General features: G+C 38.7%; 3 protein-coding genes across 4 annotated transcripts; 1 reads left to right on the forward strand and 2 right to left on the reverse strand.

The window, feature by feature from the left end:
- The first annotated feature begins 853 nt into the window (after nucleotides 1-853).
- LOC122642004 (myosin-12) lies at nucleotides 854-12,002 on the forward strand. Of its 2 annotated transcripts, none has more exons than XM_043835377.1 (42): nucleotides 854-1,010; nucleotides 1,148-1,276; nucleotides 1,755-1,898; nucleotides 2,005-2,150; nucleotides 2,239-2,395; nucleotides 2,479-2,537; nucleotides 2,617-2,776; nucleotides 2,886-3,035; nucleotides 3,125-3,261; nucleotides 3,364-3,510; nucleotides 4,207-4,308; nucleotides 4,401-4,458; nucleotides 4,556-4,657; nucleotides 4,789-4,826; nucleotides 5,100-5,226; nucleotides 5,309-5,479; nucleotides 5,570-5,701; nucleotides 5,795-5,901; nucleotides 6,004-6,064; nucleotides 6,177-6,354; nucleotides 6,459-6,664; nucleotides 6,794-6,913; nucleotides 7,098-7,196; nucleotides 7,486-7,701; nucleotides 7,791-7,930; nucleotides 8,025-8,126; nucleotides 8,513-8,627; nucleotides 8,712-8,759; nucleotides 8,867-8,926; nucleotides 9,028-9,198; nucleotides 9,336-9,491; nucleotides 9,586-9,792; nucleotides 9,874-10,023; nucleotides 10,115-10,185; nucleotides 10,332-10,431; nucleotides 10,518-10,574; nucleotides 10,672-10,731; nucleotides 10,856-10,936; nucleotides 11,260-11,342; nucleotides 11,457-11,592; nucleotides 11,741-11,811; nucleotides 11,903-12,002. In XM_043835377.1, the coding sequence occupies exons 1-40, from the start codon at nucleotides 1,008-1,010 to the stop codon at nucleotides 11,578-11,580; spliced, it is 4,674 nt and encodes a 1,557-aa protein (XP_043691312.1). In that variant the 5' UTR covers nucleotides 854-1,007; the 3' UTR covers nucleotides 11,581-11,592; nucleotides 11,741-11,811; nucleotides 11,903-12,002. The 2 variants fall into 2 exon arrangements, with proteins under 2 accessions (XP_043691312.1, XP_043691313.1); XM_043835378.1 differs by having other exon boundaries at nucleotides 10,675-10,731.
- Nucleotides 12,003-14,264: 2,262 nt separating this feature from the next.
- LOC122642200 (receptor-like protein 46) lies at nucleotides 14,265-16,780 on the reverse strand. Its single transcript, XM_043835629.1, has 3 exons — nucleotides 15,638-16,780; nucleotides 15,288-15,294; nucleotides 14,265-14,907 (listed from the first exon to the last, which is right to left on the reverse strand). The coding sequence occupies exons 1-3, from the start codon at nucleotides 16,005-16,007 to the stop codon at nucleotides 14,265-14,267; spliced, it is 1,020 nt and encodes a 339-aa protein (XP_043691564.1). The 5' UTR covers nucleotides 16,008-16,780.
- Nucleotides 16,781-20,145: 3,365 nt separating this feature from the next.
- LOC122642201 (receptor-like protein 46) lies at nucleotides 20,146-22,387 on the reverse strand. Its single transcript, XM_043835630.1, has 2 exons — nucleotides 20,926-22,387; nucleotides 20,146-20,810 (listed from the first exon to the last, which is right to left on the reverse strand). The coding sequence occupies exons 1-2, from the start codon at nucleotides 22,385-22,387 to the stop codon at nucleotides 20,152-20,154; spliced, it is 2,121 nt and encodes a 706-aa protein (XP_043691565.1). The 3' UTR covers nucleotides 20,146-20,151.
- Nucleotides 22,388-22,903: the final 516 nt, after the last annotated feature.

Here is a 22,903-nt window from a genome sequence, read left to right on the forward strand (position 1 = left end):
TTGACCAAATATTCAGAGATGTTTTTTTTTTTTAATGAAATAATATTCAACTCGAGTCATATTCCAACATTCCAACTATTGTGAATTAGTAATCGCTCTACCCAATGTTATCGATGATAACTAAGTATTTTTCTTTGGAATTTAAGGTACTTAACATGGGCATTATTGTCTTACAAGAAAGGATACTTTAGTAAATTCACATTCCACGAGACAGTGACTTTACCATCTTTTAATCTAATTGGCCTGTTTAACACTTTAATAATCAAAAGTTGTTCAAATAAAACACAACAAATTTTGAGTAAAGTAATTAGAGGATTCAGCTTTTTGTAAATTTTCTATTCTAATAAAGTATTAATCTATTCAATTAAAGAATAAAGCTTACTTATTAAAACCCTAAATTTGTACAGTACAGCCGAGACCTTGCAATCTTACAGTAAACAACAATATACACCGTAGAAAAGACCCGGTCCCATTTGAGCAGACGGCTCTGATAAGGAGATTAGCACAAAAGCACACGTAATTTGTCGCATGAACGGGTCAACATTACGTAAACGACTGGTCCACCCATTTGTGACAGGACCGACCAACTGACCGTCCGACCGACACATCTAAAGTGGATGCCCAGTCATCATCCTACGTGGAATAACCCCCCTCCCCTCCTTAAAAAAAAAAAAAAAAAACAAAACAAAAAAGGTTGGCGGGCAAGACCGCAAGAAACTTGAGGGAGGAGAAGGGGGTGGCTGCTCTGCTTTTTTTTTTTTTTTTAAGAAGCTTTTTGAGTAGCAAAGACCATCACCATCTTACCCTCCTCTCCCTACATTTCTCCTCTCCCTTTTCACATTCTCTCCTTATTTTTATTTCTATATCATTAATCTCTGCAATCCACCACTCCATTACACTCTTTATAAACTCTGCTGTTCTCATCTCAACTCTTCCTGCTGCTTCTGCTTTCTTCTCTCACTTTGTCTGAATCGAAAGTTCGATGATCATCAGATAACTCTTCAATTATGGTAAGTTTCCCAGGGATGTTGATGATGATGATTCAACGGATCCTTATCTGAAAGTTCTGAACTTTATTTTGATTCAATTGATTCTTCCTTTGTAAGGAACGTCAATTATATCCTTTTATGGTGTTTTGTTGGTGCAGGGAACTCCAGTTAACATCGTCGTCGGATCCCATGTGTGGGCAGAGGATCGGGTTGAAGCATGGATTGATGGAGAAGTGATAGAAATCAAAGGCAACGATGCCACCATAGTCACCGCAGATGGAAAAACGGTAAGCTACAGTGTTCCCTCATTTCACCACTGTAGTTCCCACTAAATTCTAATTTTCCAATTGTTTCATGGTGCAGCTTCAACATACAATACATCCAATTTAAATCCTTACAGTTCCAGAAATAACATGTTCACTAATCAGATATGGAATGCTTAGATGCCCATAAATAGGTTTCTCTGGTCTTTTGGGTTTCCAATAAGGAAAGGATCTGTTTTGCTGATGAACTCAATAACTTGTTCAATCTCAACTCAGCTAAGCAAAACTTTACCCCAACTAATGGGTCGGCTACACGGCTCCTGTTTTGCTGTGCAGCTGTATTTGAATGACTTTATCAAACTGCCAAACAATAATTAGTTGAACAGCTGAGTTGTTTACCTGAAATTCTGCTTTTGTCGACAGAGGTACCCATGAAATGGTGTTGGAAATTTTTGATACTCTGAGGATATTAATTAAATTATGCTTCTATTTTGTATTTTAGATTATTGCCAAATTGTCCAGCATTTATCCAAAAGACACAGAAGCACCTCCAGCTGGAGTCGATGACATGACCAAATTAGCTTACCTACATGAACCAGGAGTTCTGCAAAATCTGGCTTCTCGCTTTGCTCTCAATGAGATATATGTGAGTATAGCTACTAGTAGAGACTGTTTAATCAGTTGATGTTCCAACTTCCCAGTTAAACAATTATGTGGACAGTATCAATCTAATTAGAATTCTGGAAATTCAGACCTACACAGGAAGCATTTTAATTGCAGTTAACCCTTTCCGGAGGTTGCCACACCTGTATGATGTCCACATGATGGAGCAATACAAAGGAGCTACTTTTGGAGAACTCAGTCCCCATCTTTTTGCTGTAGCAGATGCTTGTTACAGGTATTCCATTGATATTTGGGTGAAACCATCAACTGGGAAAACTCATGGTTTAATATATATGGTTGGTTTCTTTTCTTCTACATATCAGGGCAATGATCAATGACCAAGGAAACCAATCCATCTTGGTAAGTGGAGAGAGTGGGGCAGGTAAAACAGAAACAACAAAGATGCTCATGAGATATCTCGCATTCATGGGGGGCAGATCAGGAACTGAAGGAAGAACAGTTGAGCAACAAGTTTTAGAGGTGAGATTGGGTTCTCGTTATATCTACATTAGGAGGTTTCCATGCAGAAGCTTGATGAGTTCTGTGTCCACTATTTTTTTCAGTCCAACCCTGTCTTGGAAGCATTCGGGAACGCCAAAACTGTAAAGAACAATAACTCCAGGTAAAAAATTCATATGCACTTTACTCTGTTTCTAAAACTGCAAGCCAATGTACTTGAACTGAGGGATTGTGAGTGGCAGTCGTTTCGGTAAATTTGTTGAGATCCAATTCGACAAACAAGGGAAGATCTCTGGAGCTGCTATCCGTACGTATCTTCTGGAACGGTCCCGTGTTTGTCAGGTGAATGACCCGGAGAGGAACTACCATTGCTTTTACATGCTCTGTGCAGCACCACCAGAGGTAACATGTGTCCTGACTTAATCATAAATTAGCTCCGGAGTTATAAACAGCCTAACAATATGATAAGATTATGGAGTCAGTTTATCAGCTAACAGAGCTCCCTTCCCAGGATGCCAAGAAATACAAGTTGGCAGACCCAAGAACATTCCACTACCTAAACCAAACAAACTGTTATGAAGTAGCAAATGTGAATGATGCCCAGGAATATCTGGAGACTAGACATGCCATGGATGTTGTTGGAATCAGCCAGGAAGAACAGGTGATGTGCTTAAGTCTCTCTCTTCCCTACCCTTATATAAAATGTATGTATTCCATCTACATTGACATTGTAGACTTTTTCTCATATAGGATGCGATATTCCGTGTTGTAGCTGCAATCCTTCATCTTGGGAACATTGAATTCGTGAGAGGGAATGAAGTTGATTCTTCCAAATTGAAAGATGATAAATCACTGTACCATCTTCAAACAGCTGCAGAGCTTCTAATGTGTGAATCTTTATCTTTGGACCATGATGAACTCTCAACTAATTCAATGCAGAATGCTCCATCTTGTGTCTCTGTTGATATAACTTAATCACTTCTATCCAGGTGTGATGAGAAGGCCCTTGAAGATTCACTTTGTAAGCGTGTAATAGTTACTCCTGATGGTAACATTACAAAACCTCTTGATCCAGCTTCAGCAGCATTAAACCGTGACGCCTTGGCGAAGACTGTCTACTCAAGATTATTTGACTGGTTAGTGCAATAACTTCTGCCTTTACAAAGTTAACTCTTGCAAGATCAATTAGACTCAAGGATGATAGCATGAACAATCCAGTACAACAATTTGTAAAATTCAGCCGTGCTTGAACTCCTTAAATCATGAAGCAGCATACCTTTTAAATTGAAACTATTAAAGTGAAATTAACCACTATGAGAAAAAGAAACTACTGAACCTAAGTGAAAAGTTTCACTGAGTTGAGTTGGCCCTAAACTGAAATAACCATGAAAATTTGACTGCTTACAAACTATGGTCTTTTTTTTTTTTTTTGGGGGGGGGGGGGGGGGGGGTGTAAAATCAAGTGTCTGATTTTTCAGTAGTGGTGCAGCGCAGGCCTTATAATTGAAGAAAATAGAGGGGCTTGGCTCTTTTTATTTTTCTTAATAATTTTTTATTTCCTTCTTTCTCTCTTTTTCTCTTTGCACCCATTAGAACTTAAGGTAAATAAATAGTTAACAATTTAGTTTTGTCATCCCCTCTTACTTCTAAGATGAATCCACAAATTACTATGAGGAAAGGAGTAAATTTTGTTTGATATTTTCGATGCTAAGCATTACCATGTCAGTTCATTGCATTTTCTAGTCCAATCTGATCTGGTATAATTACTTGATAAAATAAGGGCTGTAATAATTCCTCTACATTCCCATTCTCATTTTCCGGAACCATGGCAGGATTGTGGATAAAATCAACAGTTCAATTGGTCAAGACCCTAATGCAGTGAACATAATTGGAGTCCTCGACATCTATGGGTTTGAAAGCTTCAAAGTCAATAGGTAGTGTGATGTGTCTCAGGTGGTTTGAAAAATGGCTACTTAAGTTTTTGTTTGACTGTCTGTTAGATCTGATGGTAAATGTTGTCTGGCAGTTTTGAGCAGTTATGCATCAACTTCACCAATGAGAAGTTGCAACAGCATTTTAATCAAGTATGACCACCCTACACTTCTCAATACAGGTTACACTACCAAAATTATGCTTTCATTACACAGCTATTGATCACTGATAAGCATATACATCTCACAGCATGTATTTAAAATGGAGCAAGAAGAGTACACAAGGGAAGAGATTGACTGGAGTTATGTAGAATTTGTAGATAACCAAGATGTGTTGGATCTTATAGAAAAGGTATTTGGTTTGTTTTAGCCTATTTCATGTACAACTATTAATATTCTATGTCAAATTCCATAGACCCATAAAAAAATAAGGTGGGAAAAATGAAAGAGTTGTTGGAGTACTGACATTCTGCCTGTATGCAGAAACCTGGAGGAATAATCGCTCTCCTTGATGAAGCATGGTATGCATTTTCTTCACTTCAAACGGCAATGAACCAGCCACCAAACTGAAATTTATAAACCCTTCGTTCAGATGGGTGCACATTATATCCTAATGGTTCTGGTCATAAATGATCTAATTTACTGCTACACTGGCAAATTCTCAGAAACCTCCATAGGCTTCTATCCCTTCTTCTTGGACCATTCTCTCTTCACCCCCACCTAAAATGATAAAATAGTATAAAACATAACAGTAATAAGAAAACTTGGTGATTATTAATTTAATTCATGTGCAGTATGTTTCCTAAGTCAACCCATGAGACATTTGCACAAAAGATGTACCAGACATACAAAAGCCACAAGCGCTTTAGCAAGCCTAAGCTTGCTCGAACAGATTTCACCATCAATCATTATGCTGGAGATGTAAGTAAATTCTATAATTAAAATTTTATTGTCAAATTTCCTTGTTATAATATATCCTCCTTATAACGAGTTTATTGAACAGGTTACCTACCAAGCTGATTCATTCCTAGACAAAAACAAGGATTATGTTGTAGCGGAACATCAAGCTCTATTAGATGCCTCCAGGTGCCATTTTGTAGCAAATCTCTTCCCCCCTTTACCTGAGGAAACTTCAAAGCAATCCAAATTCTCTTCAATCGGTACCCGCTTCAAGGTGAATAAGAATCCACAGATTAAAAACATAAACATAAATTCTTAGACCTCTTGGTCTCTAATTTCCTTTCTTACTTCAACATTGCTCCAGCAACAACTGCAAGCTTTAATGGAAACTCTGAGCACTACGGAGCCACATTACATCAGATGCGTGAAGCCCAACACTGTTCTAAAACCTGGAATATTTGAGAACTTCAACGTCCTAAACCAGTTGAGGTGTGGGGTAAGGTCCTTAATTCAAAAATACAACCCAATGTAAAGACATCTCAAAATAGTTTTTACGACTAACAAAGTTCTTTCTTGTTGGCACTGGCAGGGTGTGCTAGAGGCTATTAGAATAAGTTGTGCTGGGTATCCAACTAAGAGAACATTTGATGAATTCCTCGATCGGTTTGGAATGCTAGCTTCGGATGTTTTAGATGGGTATAACAATTGATTAGATCTAGTAGCATCCCTTTCAGCTTGGATGCTTGTAGCTTGATTCTGATATATCACCTTTTTTTTTTTTTTACTACCCTGTCACAGATCTGATGACAAAAAAGGTTGTGCAGCTCTTTGTGATAGAATGGGATTGAAGGGCTACCAGGTATACTTATAAGATGAAATTTGACATATAATAACAAAGCGTGGGACCTTATCCAATATTCCCAGGAAAGAAGAAGATTTAATTGATCATCAACACTAATTCTCTATCTCAGATTGGGAAGACAAAGGTGTTTCTTAGAGCTGGGCAGATGGCTGAACTGGATGCCCGAAGAATTGAAATCTTGGCTAATGCTGCAAGACGCATCCAGAGGCAAATCCAAACATATCTCACTCGAAGGGAGTTCATTGCTGTACGACGCGCTACAATTCGTTGGCAGAAGCTATGGAGAGGTTTCACATTTTAAATATTTTATATTTTACAATGTCAAATGAAAGGAAACAATCATCATGAGGAGAACTATGAGCTGACTTCTATTTCGTGCTGCATCATACAGGACGGCTTGCACGCAAACTATATGAATATATGAGAAGAGAAGATGCTTCAATCCGTATACAGAAGCATGCACGTGCTCATGCAGCCAGAAAATCTTTCACAGAGCTACGAGCATCAGCAATAATTATTCAAACTGGGATGCGTGCAATGGCAGCTCATAAAGAATTTAGGCACAGAAGGAGAACCAAGGCTGCAATAGTTATTCAGGTAGTAACATTCTCTACCAGGGATTTCTTTATTTGATTTGTGAAAAATAAAATTCAAAGAATGAATGACAAAAATTATAGGAAAGATAATAAGCCAAATCATTTAGTTATTGATACTTGTTCCTTACAGACTCGATGGCGTAGATTCCAAGCGTTTTCTGCTTATAAGCAGAAACAGAAGGCCACTCTTACGCTTCAGTGTCTCTGGAGAGGAAGGGCAGGAAGGAAGGAGCTTAGAAAACTCAGAATGGTGAGCTCTGTTTAAATGCACCAATAACTCGTACTTTGCTTTGAGGAAAATCCTAAGCCATATTTTAACTGCCAATTTTTTTGTGATGGTTATCTAAAGAAAATATTTCTTTTAATTTATAGGAAAATATAAAGAAAATGTTATGGGTATGTAAACAGTTGTACTGGGTCATTTTCCAATGCAGGCTGCTAGAGACACAGGAGCGCTTAAAGAAGCTAAGGATAAGCTGGAAAAACGGGTTGAAGAGCTCACATGGCGACTAGATATTGAAAAGCATATGAGGGTACCATCTTTTTCATTTTGTTCAGCCAACTTGATGTTTTAGAGACTTGTCAGATATGATATGATATGGGTCTTCCAGTATTCGTGGGGACACTTATTATGGTTTAGTAGTAATATAAGCAGAGTTTGTTTAGTCTCAGTGTAAGTCGTCTGTAATATATGTGAGTGCTGAATCCAGTGGTTCTCAATTCATAATACTAGGAGCACAAGACACCTTGATGGGAGGGAATACTTAGATGACAATGGTCTCCTTCAGTTGATTTGGTAAATGATCAGTTGTTTTCTTGTAGATTGACCTTGAAGAAGCAAAGGCACAAGAAATTACAAAGCTGCAATCTGCTTTGCATGAAATAAAAGGGCAGTTAGATGATGCTCATGCTGCAATTATCAGGGAAAAAGAAGCAGCGAGGATAGCTATTGAACAAGCACCTCCTGTAATCAAAGAAGTTCCTGTTGTAGACAATACTAAGCTAGACTTCCTGACTAATCGCAACGAGGAACTGGAGGTAACAGGCTAACAGCCCAGCAACTGCAGCTTCTAAGCTCTAGAAATCAATCTTTTATATTCATTCAAATATGGATTCCAAATATACAGGGTGAATTAAGAGAGTTGAAGGAGAGGTTTGAAGAATTTGAAATTAAGTATGCTAAGGTCAAGGAGGAGAGTGAAGCAAGGTTTGAAGAAGGAGAAGAATCACATTCCAGAATCTCCCAGCTTCAAGAGACTATTGAACGGTACTTAACTAAGCATCTCTAAATTCCTACTCAAATTGAATCTTTTATGTTCCATGTACATTTTTAACTTGTTCTTATGTTTGCCTTACTTCAGACTAGAATTGAACTTGTCCAACTTGGAATCTGAGAATCAGGTTCTACGTCAACAGGCTTTGGTTGCATCAACAAATGATGAGCTCTCTGAAGAAGTGAACATGTGAGATTACTACAAAGATTGTAGATAGACTGAATTTCTTTCACATGTCCATGTTTGAAAACAGTATTCCGAAACCAGGAAAAATTTTTATTCTGATGTCAACGTACTTTAATCTGCTTGAAAAATCAATTACTGCAGAAAATTTCAAGAAAGGTGCTAGGAAGAGAAATAACAGTGCATCATCTTTTTCTTTGAAAACCTCTAAGTTGGATTGAGTCATGTCAGTTCAGTAATTTTCTTTCATGTAGTTAACTTAGTTATTGAAACTTGGAAGGTTTAAGCTAAACTCGGTAGTGATTACAATAAGGTTCCCAAGTCCCAACTTGGATCTTATGGTTCAAAGAGAGCCAATGTTGCAATATTCTAATAGTTTCAATTCTATCCAGCCTCAAGGACAAGATTGCAAAGTTGGAATCAGAAAATGACCTGCTCCGCCATCAGGCACCGGTTACTGTGCAGCAAATAGTTGCTCCTGAACAGATGCAACCAGAGGGCACTAAGGTGCAGTCATGGTCCATCTGTCTTTTATCATAAGACGTACTATGCTTGATATTTATTTCAATGGCTGACTTTATCATGTTGCAGATTCTTGAAAATGGATATCAGAAGATGGAAGAGCACAAGACGATAAAGGTATATGTATCACTATTAGATGAATTTTCTCCAGAGTAAAAGGATAGTTACTGATGAGAAGCTCAATTATCTTGCAATTTATTTACAATGAGTAAATTTGTTTTCAGGAGCCGGTGCCTCCCCCAACTGCCCTAAGTAAACAAAAATCTCTAACAGACAGGCAACATGTATGCATTCAAACCCACATGTAGGGAATCTTTACATGAATTAGAACATATCAAACAATTAATCTCATGCATTGGATTCTTTTTTCCCCTCTTGTAACCAGGAAAACCATGACACGCTGATAAAGTGCCTCATGGAAGATAAACGGTTTGACAAGAACAGACCTGCTGCTGCATGTATTGTCTATAAGGCACTTCTACAGTGGAGATCATTTGAAGCAGACAAGACAAACATATTTGATCGGATAATTCATGCAATCCGGTCATCTATCGAGGTAGTACTTTCCCTTATTACGAGCCTATTGAATATGTTATCGATATTCTGCATTAATTGATCAAATAGAAGATATCTATTTTGACTGATGAACTGGGTTTGACACATGGGAGTGGTTTCCTGTATAATTCCCTGCAGAATCAGGAAAACATCAGTGATCTTGCCTATTGGCTCTCAACAACTTCGACACTTTTGTTTCTTGTACAAAATACGCTCAAGGCAAGCAACACACCAAAAAAAGCTTCAGAGCGTGCTCGGACCTCACCCACGACTCTGTTTGGTAGAATGGCACAAGTAAAAGTTCTCTAGTGCTATTTTCAAATTCATTTCTTTAGTACAAGAAATTAATGAATAGCAAATTTAAGATGGTATAAACTTCTTATTTCAGGGCCTTCGTTCATCCCCCTCAGGCATGGGAATTTCAAGTGGATACAGTGGAATGGTAGGCAAACCAGATTTCCAATCTCGAGTTGAAGCTAAATACCCTGCCCTCCTGTTTAAGCAACATCTAACTGCATGTGTTGAGAAAATATATGGGATGATCCGTGACAGTTTGAAGAAAGAGATCAGTCCACTCTTGAACCTGTGCATACAAGTAAGCATTTGTATAAGCATGAATATATAAATTGAAAAGGACTGAATATACCTAGGACTAAATTCTCAACTGCAACTACAGGCACCAAGATCAGCAAGAGCCAGATCAATAAGAGGATCCTCCAAAAATACTCAATCAAATATAGTTGCAAAACAACAAGCATCAAGCATACACTGGCAAAGCATTGTAGGAAGCCTGGATCATGCCTTAGCTACAATGTGTGAGAATTATGTACGTAGAATTCTTCATTCATATACTACTTTACAGATGGTTTCAAAAGGGGACTCCTAACCACTTTGTAATTATTTTTTGAGATGAGCAGGTCCCTGACATAATCACAAGGAAGACTTTCAGTCAGGTGTTCTCCTTCATAAATGTGCAGCTTTTTAACAGGTTTGTAGTTTCTCCAATGTCTATGTATAGAAGATCTTTTGTATAGTGATTTAGACATGCAAAAGCAACTAGAAATAGCCCAAGCGTGTGATATTTATATTTTTTAATCTGTTTAAATGGCACAAATTTATGGTTTCTTTCTTCAGTTTATTGCTCCGCCGTGAATGCTGTTCATTTAGCAATGGAGAATATGTAAAAGCTGGCCTGCAAGAATTGGAGCAGTGGTGCTCCAAAGCAACAGTCCAGGTATGAGTTTGCCAGGACCAAAATTTGTGTGTGTGTGTGAGGGGTGGGGTGTTACAAAAGAATTAAAATTTTTGGATGTGTTGCAGTTTGCTGGATCCTCATGGGATGAACTACAGCACATAAGGCAGGCTGTTGGGTTTCTGGTACGTTAACTTAATCCTGAATGATTAACTACTAACTAATTTTTGAGAGTAAAGATTTACTTATTTACGGACTTGCATTTATTTTTCTTCCCTTTGGCAGGTTTCACATCAAAAGCCTCACAAATCCTTGGATGAGATCACAAATGAAATCTGTCCGGTAACTTGCTATGCATTAAGTGGTCCTACTAGAACTATAGATAAGCTTGATTTACATAGCAGTTCCATTGGAAGTAATGAACGTGAATACATTAAGATTTACACCCATCTTATTTTTTTTTCAGGTGTTGAGCATTCCACAAATATATCGCATTGGAACGATGTTCTGGGACGACAAATATGGATCCCAAGGGCTATCTCCAGATGTAAGTCATTATAATGAAGTTTTTATCCACCTACTTGATTCAGTATCTTCACCATGCTTCTCCATTTGTATCAGAATGTTTGAGACTCCAGGAGATAAAAAGAAAATATGCTCTATACCTTTTCTCCTTTTATTTTTGTCACATATAGAAAGCAGCCAATAACTCAACAATCACCAACTACCATCATTTCCTTTTTCATGAGAACAGAACCCGATGCCTTAAAACCCCTAGATTCTTGCATCCGGAATTCTTAAATTAATTATCCGAGTGAGAAATTCCAAACTAGAACCTTGTTCTAAAATTTTCGCTTCTGGGTGTTCCAGGTAATTGGCAAGATGAGAGCATTGATGACAGAAGAGTCAAGTAACATGCCAAATAATTCTTTCTTGCTTGATGTTGATTCAAGGTAATCAATCCCCCTATACATCTCACAACAAAAAGAATTCTTTCTTGCTTGATGTTGTTGTATTTAGAAGAGAATATCTAAAATAGTGCAATGTTTTTTTGGGCCAAATACCAGCGTTCCTTTCTCTCCAGACGAGCTATCAAGATCCTTTCCCGACGTCAGCCTATCCAATATTGATCCACCCTTGCTCCTCCGTCAGAATTCTGAGTTCCATTTCCTGTTACAACGCACAGATTAAGATTCTCATTACCATTCATTTTCCCCATATTCATACAGGTGAAACAGTATTTGTATTGTAATTTATTATTCTTTCTTTACCCCTAACCATGGGTGAGTGAGTTGTGTTCACAATGTAAATTGTATAGTCTTATTCTTAGTCATCTCTGGTTGTTTTTTATTTGGTGGGTTTACTCAGCTTTTTTGGTTCTTAGTTGTGCCATTGTAATTGTTCATTTGAGGGTTGATTGTTGTACTGAAAACCATGATTTCAGATTTTTTTTTAGGCTTTATATTGATTTTGGAATTGTAACTAAAGGATGAAAAAATACAGAAGAAGAGAGATTGTTGTTACTGAATGTCTTTCCAAGGTCCAAAATTTCAGTGGGTTTTGATAACCGACCAAAATCTCATGTTCATATGGAGAAGAAACCGTTTAGCAAAGCTCAGAGAATCTTAACACTACAATATGTATGGTTGTGTTAGATTTGTTTATATGTTTGTACAAAACTTACCTCTCTCTGTATAGTTTCCCAATGGCCGAATATGGATTGCTAATGGTTAATGAAGCTTGAACAAATGGCTGGAGAGCCATTTGCTATAAGTCTAGCATACTACACATGTGCCCCAGCCCCACTGTTTTAACTTTCAACCGTTTGTACCTAAACCTCTGCTATTTTCATAATCGGCAATTACTTTACAATGAATTAGTAAAACACAAAAAACTAAACACTCTTTCAATGGCCTAAAATATTGTATGTTCGTCCTAATATTTGCTCCATTATGTCTTCAAGGAATCTAACATCCTTCTCTATTACTGCTAATGGATTTTTCTTTGTTCAAATGAATGCAAAAACAAGTTGATCGGTTGTGACAGTAGCAGAGATCTCTTCAATCACTTGAAAGTACCAATGAAACAAAACAGAGGGGGGGTTTATCTTGATAAAATGTGCTACCACCAAACATTTGGTGGAATGCGAAAGCATCATTATAAAAAGCATTTTGAATTTGTGCAGCAACCTAAATATAATGGCTAAAGTGTTCTTTATGGGCCCAGCACTAGCACTATCAGAACCACTATCTTCTTATTTTTTTTGGATGAAATAGTGCCTCCACCTTATTTGATGAGAGCTAATCTTACTATCAATATTCAATCCTTGCTACTACAATACATACAGTACAGTACACTGCCATATAATATAATTCAATACATGGCAGGAGATAAGAGATATGCTTCTTACTTAGAAAAGTCTTGCAATCCTACAAAACCCGGTAAGTTTTTGTTTTCCAAGTTCTATCAAGGGAAGAAAGCAGGTCCAATATGAAAAAATAGTGACTGAATTGGGATGTGATCACAAAGTCGGTAACAAATCCTTAATCTTTGCAGTGACATCCATAGCCACGGCAGTACCGGAGTGTTGGGCGATCAGAGTATCCAGCAGTATAGATGGCTCCAATTGTTGAGACAAACCCAACCGAGAACCCAATTTCAGCACCTTCCAACACTAACAATTTCTCCTCTTCACTCTTTCTTTGCTACGAATTCTTCTTTGGTGGATATTCATGTTCATGTTCCGGTGGAAAACTTGGACACAACACCTTGATTTTCATCCCACACAACCCACGGTTGTTGGCATAGTAATTTGGAACTTTCATGGTGTCCATTTGCCTACTGGACGTTCCAAATGACACCTCCATAGGTGTATTTAAAACTTGACAGCTTTTAATTGTCCCTTGTCTTATTCTCAAAAGGGCACGGTCATACCCCTCTCTTATAATGGAAGTCGGAATGACCAAATTCCCCCTATTTGATGCATTGTAACCCTCCCCAAATGGTTTTCAAAAATAAGTTGACAGTGACATATCATTATGTCTTCCTTATTAAAAGGTGTCATTGTTCTATGAGTATTCATGTGAAATGACATTATTAGTCTCATTGAAAAAAATGTATCTTACCAAAAGAGCAAAAAAGTAAAGTTACAAATAATTTGACACCTTGAGGGGTGTCAATAAGAAAATCCCTTTATATATATATAGATCCTTGTTAGTTAATAAATCATCAATTTAAGGAGTAAATTTATTTGATCAACTTTCTAGCTATAACAACACTTTCAGAAGACTGCTTTATAATAAAAAAAACCAATAGAAGAAGATCAAAAAAAAAAAAAAAGACAATATTGCAAGAGGACAGAGGTTTAGTAAGTAAGATGTGTCAAAAAGAGAGGAATTCGGTGGTGGGGAAAGGATAGCATACTAACATACAATAATATTTTGATTTACTACCTTGCACTTGCAGTCCCACCACCAGTAGTCTAGTGTGATTTTCACTTGAGGTACCATTGTGGAATACTATGATGACATTACATAGAAATTATATGAGACTGAGGAAACTCTTGACTTTGGTCATTATTACTGAGATTAGAGATTGTGTATGTGTATGTGTATTGGGAATTAATTCTACTAAGAATGATGAAAACAGTAAACTAGGGAAATTCTCAGAAAGAGGAATGGAAAACAGTCCCAACTTTTGTTCCTTTACTATAGATGAGCTATAAAGATCCTTTCTCGATATCAACCTATCCAGTATTGATCCACCCTACACCTTCATCAAAATTCTAAGTTCCATTTCATATTGCAATGCAGAGAGTAAGATTTTCATTACAGTGATAGAATTGAGATGTGATCACAATGTTTCGTGACAGATCCTTAACCTTGGCGACGACATCTATAGCCATGGTGGCGTCGGGGTGTCGAGTGGTCAAAATACCCTGCAACATAGATGGTTACTATTGTTGAGACAAACCCAATTGAGAAACCAATTCCAGCACCTTCCAACACAAACCATTTCTCCTCCTCACTCTTTCTTTGCTGAGAATTCTTCTTTGGCAAATGTTCATGTTCATATTCTGGCGGGGAAATTGAACATGGCACCTTGATTTGCATTCCACACAAGCCACTGTTGTTGGCATAGTAACTTGGATTGTCCATGGTGTCCATTTGCCTACCCCTTGGAATTGGACCTTTCAACTTATTGTTGCTCAAGTCCAATACTGTAAGCTGTTGGAGCTTTGCAAATGAGGGTGGTATTTCGCCTGAAAGCTTGTTGTGTGATAAGTCCAGCATCTCTGTGCTCTCTAGGTCACCCAAACTCTTTGGAATCATTCCTGTGAGTTGGTTATAGGAGAAGCTTAGAGACTTTAATCCTTTAAGCTCACCAATGGAATCAGGGATTTCGCCAGACAACTGGTTCATTGACAAGTCCATCAAGCAATAGATATCAAGATTGAGGCTAGACAGACCTTGCACTGATTTCTTCCAATTCACAATCAACTCTTCGAATGTCTTCCAACCCATACTAATGTCGTCTACCGAGATTGTGGATGTGAATTCCATATAATTGGTCTTTTCAACCATTCCTATAAGATTTCCAAACTCTGAGGGAATGCTCCCAACAAGATTGTTGCTGGAGAGGTCCAATATACGAAGGCTACTAAGACTGGATAGTGCCTTAGGGATTGAACCTCTAATAGAGTTGTTTCGAAGATTAAGAACCTGTAGGTTGAAAAGTTGTGAGAGAGAGACTGGTAATTCTCCTGTGATATTGTTGCTCTGGAGATCAAGGTGTTCTAACTGGGTCAAGTTTGTGAGGTTCTTAGGCAAGGGGCCTGAGAACTTGTTCTGCCCCAATGCAAGTATCGATGCATTCTGCCCCAAGGCGGTCAGTGGGACTTCACCTGTGAATTCATTGGAAGACAAATCAATGAATGAAGCAGAGGGATTTCGAAAAATGGAAAAGCTACTCCCGGATAATTTGTTGCGCGACAAATCCAACAGCATTAAAGAACCAATATTTGTGATGGATTCAGGCACTGACCCTGTAAACCTGTTGTTACCCAATTTGAGTATCCTGAGGGCGGTAGCATTCCCAATGTTCTTTGGCAGTTCACCGGACAAATTGTTCCTCGAAAGGTCCAGCCCTAATAGATTTAGCAACTGAAACAGACAAGGTGGTAAGGACCCAACGAGCTTGTTATTGGAAAGAATTATAAATTGAAGATCAATTTCTGGGAGCCATTGAGGGATGGTTCCTTCAATCTCATTCTCACTCAAGTCCAAGAAAATGAGGCTCTTTTGTGTGGCAAGCCAATCAGGGATGCTTCCAGCAAGTCGGCAAGACTTTAGAGATAATGAAGATAACATGCAGTTGGGAGCTATCTTCACAGTGTTGTACCAAGTGAGGTTGTTTCCACCAAGACCCAGGTTCTCGAGGCTTTTGATATCGAACAGCCACGGTGGGATCACTCCAGACAGCAGGTTATTGTCCAGCTGAAGTGTTTTCAACTTGCTTAATTTCTGTATGGTTGATGGAATTCCACCAACCAATCTGTTCATGTTCAAGGACAGAGTTGATAGGTTGGACAACTCACCTATCCCAGCCGGAATCTCCATTGACAAAGAATTCTTCTGCAAGTTCAACACTTCCAGGCCCTTCAAATTCAAGACCGTGGATGGGACTCCACCGGAGAACTTGTTTTTTCGAAGTATCAATTGCTGAAGACGAGTGAGGTTACCGATCTCAGATGGGATCTTTCCATGGAGAAGGTTCCCATCCAAGTTTAATGTCTTCAAGTTCTGAATTGCACCCACTTCACTACTTAGGGTCCCTTCAAAGAGATTTTAGCTCAGATTAAGGAATTGGAGACTTGACAAATGGAATAAATGAGAAGGAATGGAGCCATTGAAGCAATTCGCCGACATATCAAGATTAACCAAGTTAGTGAGGTTGGCAAGGCCATCTGAAAGAATTTCTCCATAAATACTACTGTAGGAGATGTTGAGTGTCATCAAGCTTTTTATGCGAAAAAGTGGCTTCAAGACATCTGAAGTAAAAGGAGTCTCAAAAAGTATAAAGGTAAGAGAGGAGAGATCAAGACTGATCACAGGCCGTGAACGTGAGCGTGAACTGCAGGTTACCCTGTTCCAGCTACAACAATCCGAACTAGAATTCCAGGACTCCAGGCCATAAAGGACTGCATTGTCGGAGGAGGAAGAATTCCCAAAGGGCTTTCCAAAAATAGATTTGAACTGAAGGAGGGCTTGTTTCTGATCATATGGGCAGCAAAATGAAGGTTTACAGGAGAAGCTAAAGATGAGTACGAAACCGAGCAGCAGCAAGTGTACTATGGCCATTTGCATTTTGGGTTTCTTTTCTTTACTACTCTAGCAGGTAGACAGGAGTGATGATGAAGTGGTTCCTTCTTAATTAGTAGCCCAAGTGTTGAGTTGAAATAGAGATGAATTAGGCGGCTATTGACTGTTGACTCTATGATACATCCCATAGAGCACATAAGTTGGGAAGTCTCCCCAACTTTGTCACCTTTGATAAGTTTAGTTGGAGAATTTATTTTCTTGCTTTCTGGCACCCCGGCCCCATCGAGAGAAGAATTCTGGCTCTTGGAAGAATAAGACTCTCTGAGTCTCCACATGTAGAGATAATGAAATGTATCCAGTGTTTAAGAGAAGGAGAATTGAGGTACCCAATGTTTAAAAACGGCATTGGAGATGCTTTGTGAATTATTTGTGTTCCAAATATTAGCAACAGCCTACAAGTAGGCCGGCAGCAAAATTTTCATGAACTGCAACAGCCTTTGCCCCTAAATTGCTGGCTAAGCCTTTTTGTCTTCACACTTTACACAAGTGGAAACTGGGTCAAAATGAACTTGGCCCATTTTCATACAAATATAACTTTCCAGCGTTTGTATCTAAACCTCTGCTATTTTCGTAATCGGCAATTACTTTACAATAATGAAATAGTAAAACACAAAAAACTAAACACTGTTTCAAATGGCCTAAAAATATTGTATGTTCCTCCAAATATTTGCTCCATTATGTCTTCTTCAAGGAATCTAACATCCTTCTTTCTATTACTGCTAATGAAATTTTTCTTATTTGTTCAAATGACTGCAAAAACTAGTTGATCGGTTGCGATGTCAGTAGCAGAGATCTCTTCAATCACTTGAAAGTACCAATGAAACAAAAGAGGAGGGGGAGGGGGGGGGGGGGGTTGCTCCTCACTCTGTATTGTTTCACCAATGCTTCCAATCAATTATAAAAAAAATATTTTTTTAATTTGTGCAGCAATCTAAATCTAATGGCAAAAGTGTTTAAAATGGGCCCAACACTATCAGTACCAGAACCATCTTTTTCTTTCTTTTTTTTTGGGGTGGGGGTGGGGGTTGAAAAATGAAAACTAATTAACAGGTTTAGGGTTTTAGTGTTTTAGGGTTATAATGAAAAACAAAGATTTCAGATTTTATATATATATTTTTAGGCTTTGTATTGATTTTGGGGTTGTTACTGAAGAACGAAAAAAAAAAGAAAGAAGAGAGATTGTTGTCAAAGTATATCTTTCCAATGTCATAAGTTTCAATGGGCTTCCATAACTAACCAAAACCTCGTGATCATGTAGAGAAGAAACCGTTTAACAAAGCTCAGAGAACAGTTGACATTTTCCATTAATGCAGACTTCTAGAGACAGACGCACTTAAAGAAGCTAAGGATAAGATAGAAAAAGAAACGGGTTGAAGAGCTAACATAGCGACTAGATTTTGAAAAGCATATGAGGGTACTTACTATCTTTATCACTTTGTTCATCCAACTTAATTTTGTAGACTAATTGTCAGATATGATATGAGTCTTCGAGTCTTCACACCTGCTGTATGGCTTAGTTGTAATAATATATCAGAGTTTGTTTGGCCTCAGTCTAAGTCATCCGTAATAAATATGAATGCTGAATCCAGAGGTTCTTAATTCATGATGACTTGGTTGAGTATTATCAGGCTTTGTATTTTACACTGGCCAAGATGGTGTTTGTGTACAAGACACCTTGATGGAGGCCAGGCAAACTTAAGTGACATTAATGGTCTCTTTCAGTTGATTTGGTATATATGATCAGTTGTTTTCTTGATTCATAATGACTTGATTGATCTTAAAGAAGCGAAGGCCGCATAAGAAATTATAAAACTGCAAAATGCTTTGCATGAAATCCAAGGGCAAGTAGATGATGCTCATGCCGCAATTATCAGAGAAAAAGAAGCAGCGAGGATAGCAATTGAGCAAACACCTACCCCCTGTCATCAAAGAAGTTCCTGTTGTGGACAACGTACACTAAGCTAGACTTCCTGACAAATCGCAATGAGGAACTGGAGGTAACAGCTCCAGCAACTGCAGCTTCCAAATATGGATTCCAGATTTATGCTCTAGAAATCAATCTTTATATGCTACGCAAATATGGATTCTAAATATACAGGGCAAATTATGTTAGAAGAATTTGAAATGAGAGTGAAGCAAGGCTTGAAGAAGCAGAAGAATCACATTCAAGAATCTCCCTGGTTCAAGAGACTATTGAGCACCCACCCCCTGTCATCAAACAAGCTTTGGTTGCATCATCAACAAATGATGAGATCTCTGAAGAAGTGAAGATTTGAGGTTACAACAAAGATTGTGGATAGACTGAATTTTTTTCCCATGTCCATGTTTGAAAATAATTTCAAAACCAATAAAAATTTTTATTCTAATGTCAGCATGCATACGTGAATCTTGTTGAAAAATCAATCACTGCAGAAAATTTCAAGAAACATTCTAGGAAGAGAAATAATAGTGCATCATATTTTTCTTTGAAAACCTGTTAGTTGGTTTGAGTAATGTCAGTTAAGTAATTTTCTTTCTCCTAGTTAACTTAGTGAATGAAGCTTGGAAGTTTTAAACTGAACTCGGTAGTGATTACTATTAGGTTCCCAAGTCCCAACTTGGATCTAATGGTTCAAAGGAAACCAATGTTGCAATATTCTAATAGTTTCAATTCTATTAGATTTGAAATACTCTTTCTCAGTGCAATTAAGGGTTAAATCCCATGGATTAACAAGTTCTGTCTTCACCGTGTGTCAAGGGAAACTCTGTCTACTAAAAGTTAACAAGGGGCACAATGAATTGGTAATCAGTCTTCTGTGGTTGATCTTACAAGCTAAAGCAAAGCTTATAAGATTGAAGGGAGGAGAAGGAATGTCAGACTCGCTGGACCCCTGTGACTCCTCTCTCTGTGTTGTTTCACCAATGCTTTCAAGTGACCAGAGAGGAGCTGTCCCTCATCACATACCTATCTTGATGAGAATACCAAATTACCATTATAAAGAAGATTTTGACTTCATCCAGCAACCTAAATATATGATAGCAAAAGCAATTCAATATGAGCACAAAACTAGCAATACCAGTACAACAACCTTTTTTTTATTATTTATTATTATAGTACTGCCACCGTATTTGATGAGAACTAGTTTTACTGTCAAATATTCAATCCTAGCTGCTACAAGACAATATTTTTCATACATGGTTTTATTTTCTCAATTTGTAGTTTGGGACTACATGGCAGAAGATAATAGATATCTTCGATCATCCTTAAAAAAGTCTTGCATTAATCCTACTAACCTGTTAATTAGTTTTCGTTTTCCAATTTCCACACATGGAAGAAAGTTGGCCCATAGGCAAAAGAGTGATAGAAGTGGGGGATGTGATCACAACGTTTCGTGATAGAAGCTTAAACTTGGTGGCGACGTCTATAGCTACGGTGGCACCGGGGTGTTGGACGATCAAAATACCCAGCAGCATAGATGGTTCCTATTGTTGAGACAAATCCAATCGAGAAACCAATTCCAGCACCTTCCAACACAAACCATTTCTCCTCCTCACTCTTTCTTTGTTGTGGGTTCTTCGGTGAATGTTCATATTCTGGTGGAGGAATTGGACACGACACCTTGATTTGTATCCCACACAATCCACTGTTGTTGGCATAAGAATTTGGATCGGCCATGGTGTCCATTTGACTACCCCTTGGAATTGGACCTTCCAGCTTATTGTTGCTCAGGTCCAATACTGTAAGCTGTTGGAGCTTTGCAAATGAGGGTGGTATTACACCAGAAAGCTTGTTGTGTGATAAGTCCAGCGTCTCTGTGCTGTCTAGCTCACCTAAACTATTTGGAATCATTCCTGTGAGCTGGTTATAGGAGAAGTTTAGAGACTTTAGTCCTTTAAGCTCACCAATGGACTCAGGGATTTCGCCAGATAATTGGTTCTCCGACAAGTCCAGTAAGCAATAGATATCAAGGCTGAGGCTAGACAGACCTTGCACTGATTTCTTCCAATTCACATTCAACTCTTCATATTTTTGCCAACCCAGAAAAATGTCAACGTACCCCCCTCGGGGATAGGTACGAATAGTCGGTATAATTGGCCTTTACCACCATTCCAATAAGATCTCCCATCTTTGTGGGAATGCTCCCAACAAGGTTGTTGCTGGAGAGGTCCAAGATACGAAGGCTTCTAAGATTGGATAGTGCCTCAGGGATCGAGCCTCCGATAGAGTTGTTATGAAGATTCAGAACCTCAAGGGTGGAGATCTGTGAGAGAGACTCTGGCAATTCTCCTGTGATAGTGTTGCTCTGGAGATCAAGGTGTACTAGCTCGCCCAAGTGTGTGAGGTTATTAGGTAAGGGGCCTGAGAACTTGTTCTGTCCCAATGCGAGTACCCATGTATTCCCCCCAAAGGCGGTCAGTGGGACCTCACCTGTGAATTCGTTGGAAGACAAATCAACGAATTGAAGCGAAACGTCTGGGAAAATTGGGAAGCTACTGCCGAAGAAGTTGTTGTGCGACAAATCCAACAGCGTTAGATAATACATGTTTGTGATGGATTGAGGAATTGAACCTGTAAAGCTGTTGTTACTCAATGTGAGTATCTCAAGGGCAGTAGCATTCCCAATGTTCTCGGGCAGTTCACCGGAGAAATTGTTCCTCGAAAGAGCCAGCGTTAATAGGGTTTTTGACTGAAACAGAGGAGGTGGTAATGAACCTACGAGCTTGTTACCGCTAAGAATTAAAATTTCAAGGTCATCCATTTCAACGAGCCATTGGGGGAAAGTTCCTTCAAGCTCATTCTCACTCAAGTCCAACAACTCGAGGCTCTTTTGTGTGGCAAGCCAATCAGGGATTCGTCCAGCTACGCGGCAAGAACTTAGAGATAACTGAGATAGCTTGCATTTGGGAGCTAACTCCACACTAGTGTTGTTCCAAGTGAGGTTGTTTCCACCAAGATTCAGGTAATGGAGAGTCTTGATATGGAACAACCACAGAGGGATTACTCCAGACAATAGGTTGTTCCCCAACCAGAGCATTTCCAACTTGCTTAATTTCTGTACGGATAATGGAATTCCACCGATCAATTTGTTTCTACTCAAATCCAAAGTAGATAGATTGGACATCTCACCAATCCCAGCCGGAATCTCCATTGACAAAGAATTGTTGTTCAAGTCCAAGATTGCCAGGTCCTTCAAATTCAAGACTGTGGAAGGGATTCTACCGGAGAACTTGTTATTGGAAAGCGTCAATTGTTGAAGACGAGTGAGGTTCCCGATCTCGGCTGGGATCTGTTGATGGAGAAGGTTCCCATCCAAGTTCAATGTCTTCAACTTCTGAAGTGCACCCACTTCACTACTTAGGGTCCCTTCAAAGAGATTGCCGCTCAGATCAAGGTATTGGAGACTTGTGAGATGAAACAAATGAGGAATGGAGCCATTGAAGAAATTATACCTCATGTCAAGATAAACCAAATTAGTGAAATTAGCAAAGCCATCAGAAGGAATTTCTCCAACAATTCCAATTTGGGAGACGACGAGTTTCATCAAGCTTCTAATGCTAAAGAGTGGCTTCAAGACCTCTGAACTCACGGGGGGAGTATCTCCAAGGGATATAAAAAAGGAGAGATCAAGACCGATCATATGCCGTGAATCGCAGGTTACCCCGACCCAGAGACAACAATCCGAACTAGAATTCCATGACCGTAGGTCATAAAGGTATACGTTATCAGTGGAAGAATTCCCAGAAGTCTGTCTACTCAGACTGGTTTTGAATTGAAGGAGGGCTTGTTTCTGTTCATATGGGCAGCAAAGGGAAGGATTACAGTAAAAACTAAAGATAAATAAGAATCCAAGCAGCAGCAGCAGGTGTACCATGGCCATATGCATCTGGGTTTCTCTTCTTTACTCTTGCAGGAGTTGGAAGGCACTACTACTACTACTGCTACTGCTACTAGGACAGGAGTGATGAGGTTCATGGTAGCCCAAGTGTTCAAATAGAGAATGAATATCGCGGCTACTGACTCATGACTCTGATCAGATACATCCCAAAGAACACGTAAAGATTTGAATGTTGCTGAGAAAGATCGAGATGGGAATTAAGTCTCTTCAATTTTGTCCGCTTTGATAAGTTTGTTGAATTCAATTCAATAAAGTAGA

This window comes from Telopea speciosissima, chromosome 10 (genome assembly GCF_018873765.1).
Source record: "Telopea speciosissima isolate NSW1024214 ecotype Mountain lineage chromosome 10, Tspe_v1, whole genome shotgun sequence".
Lineage (NCBI taxonomy): Eukaryota > Viridiplantae > Streptophyta > Magnoliopsida > Proteales > Proteaceae > Telopea > Telopea speciosissima.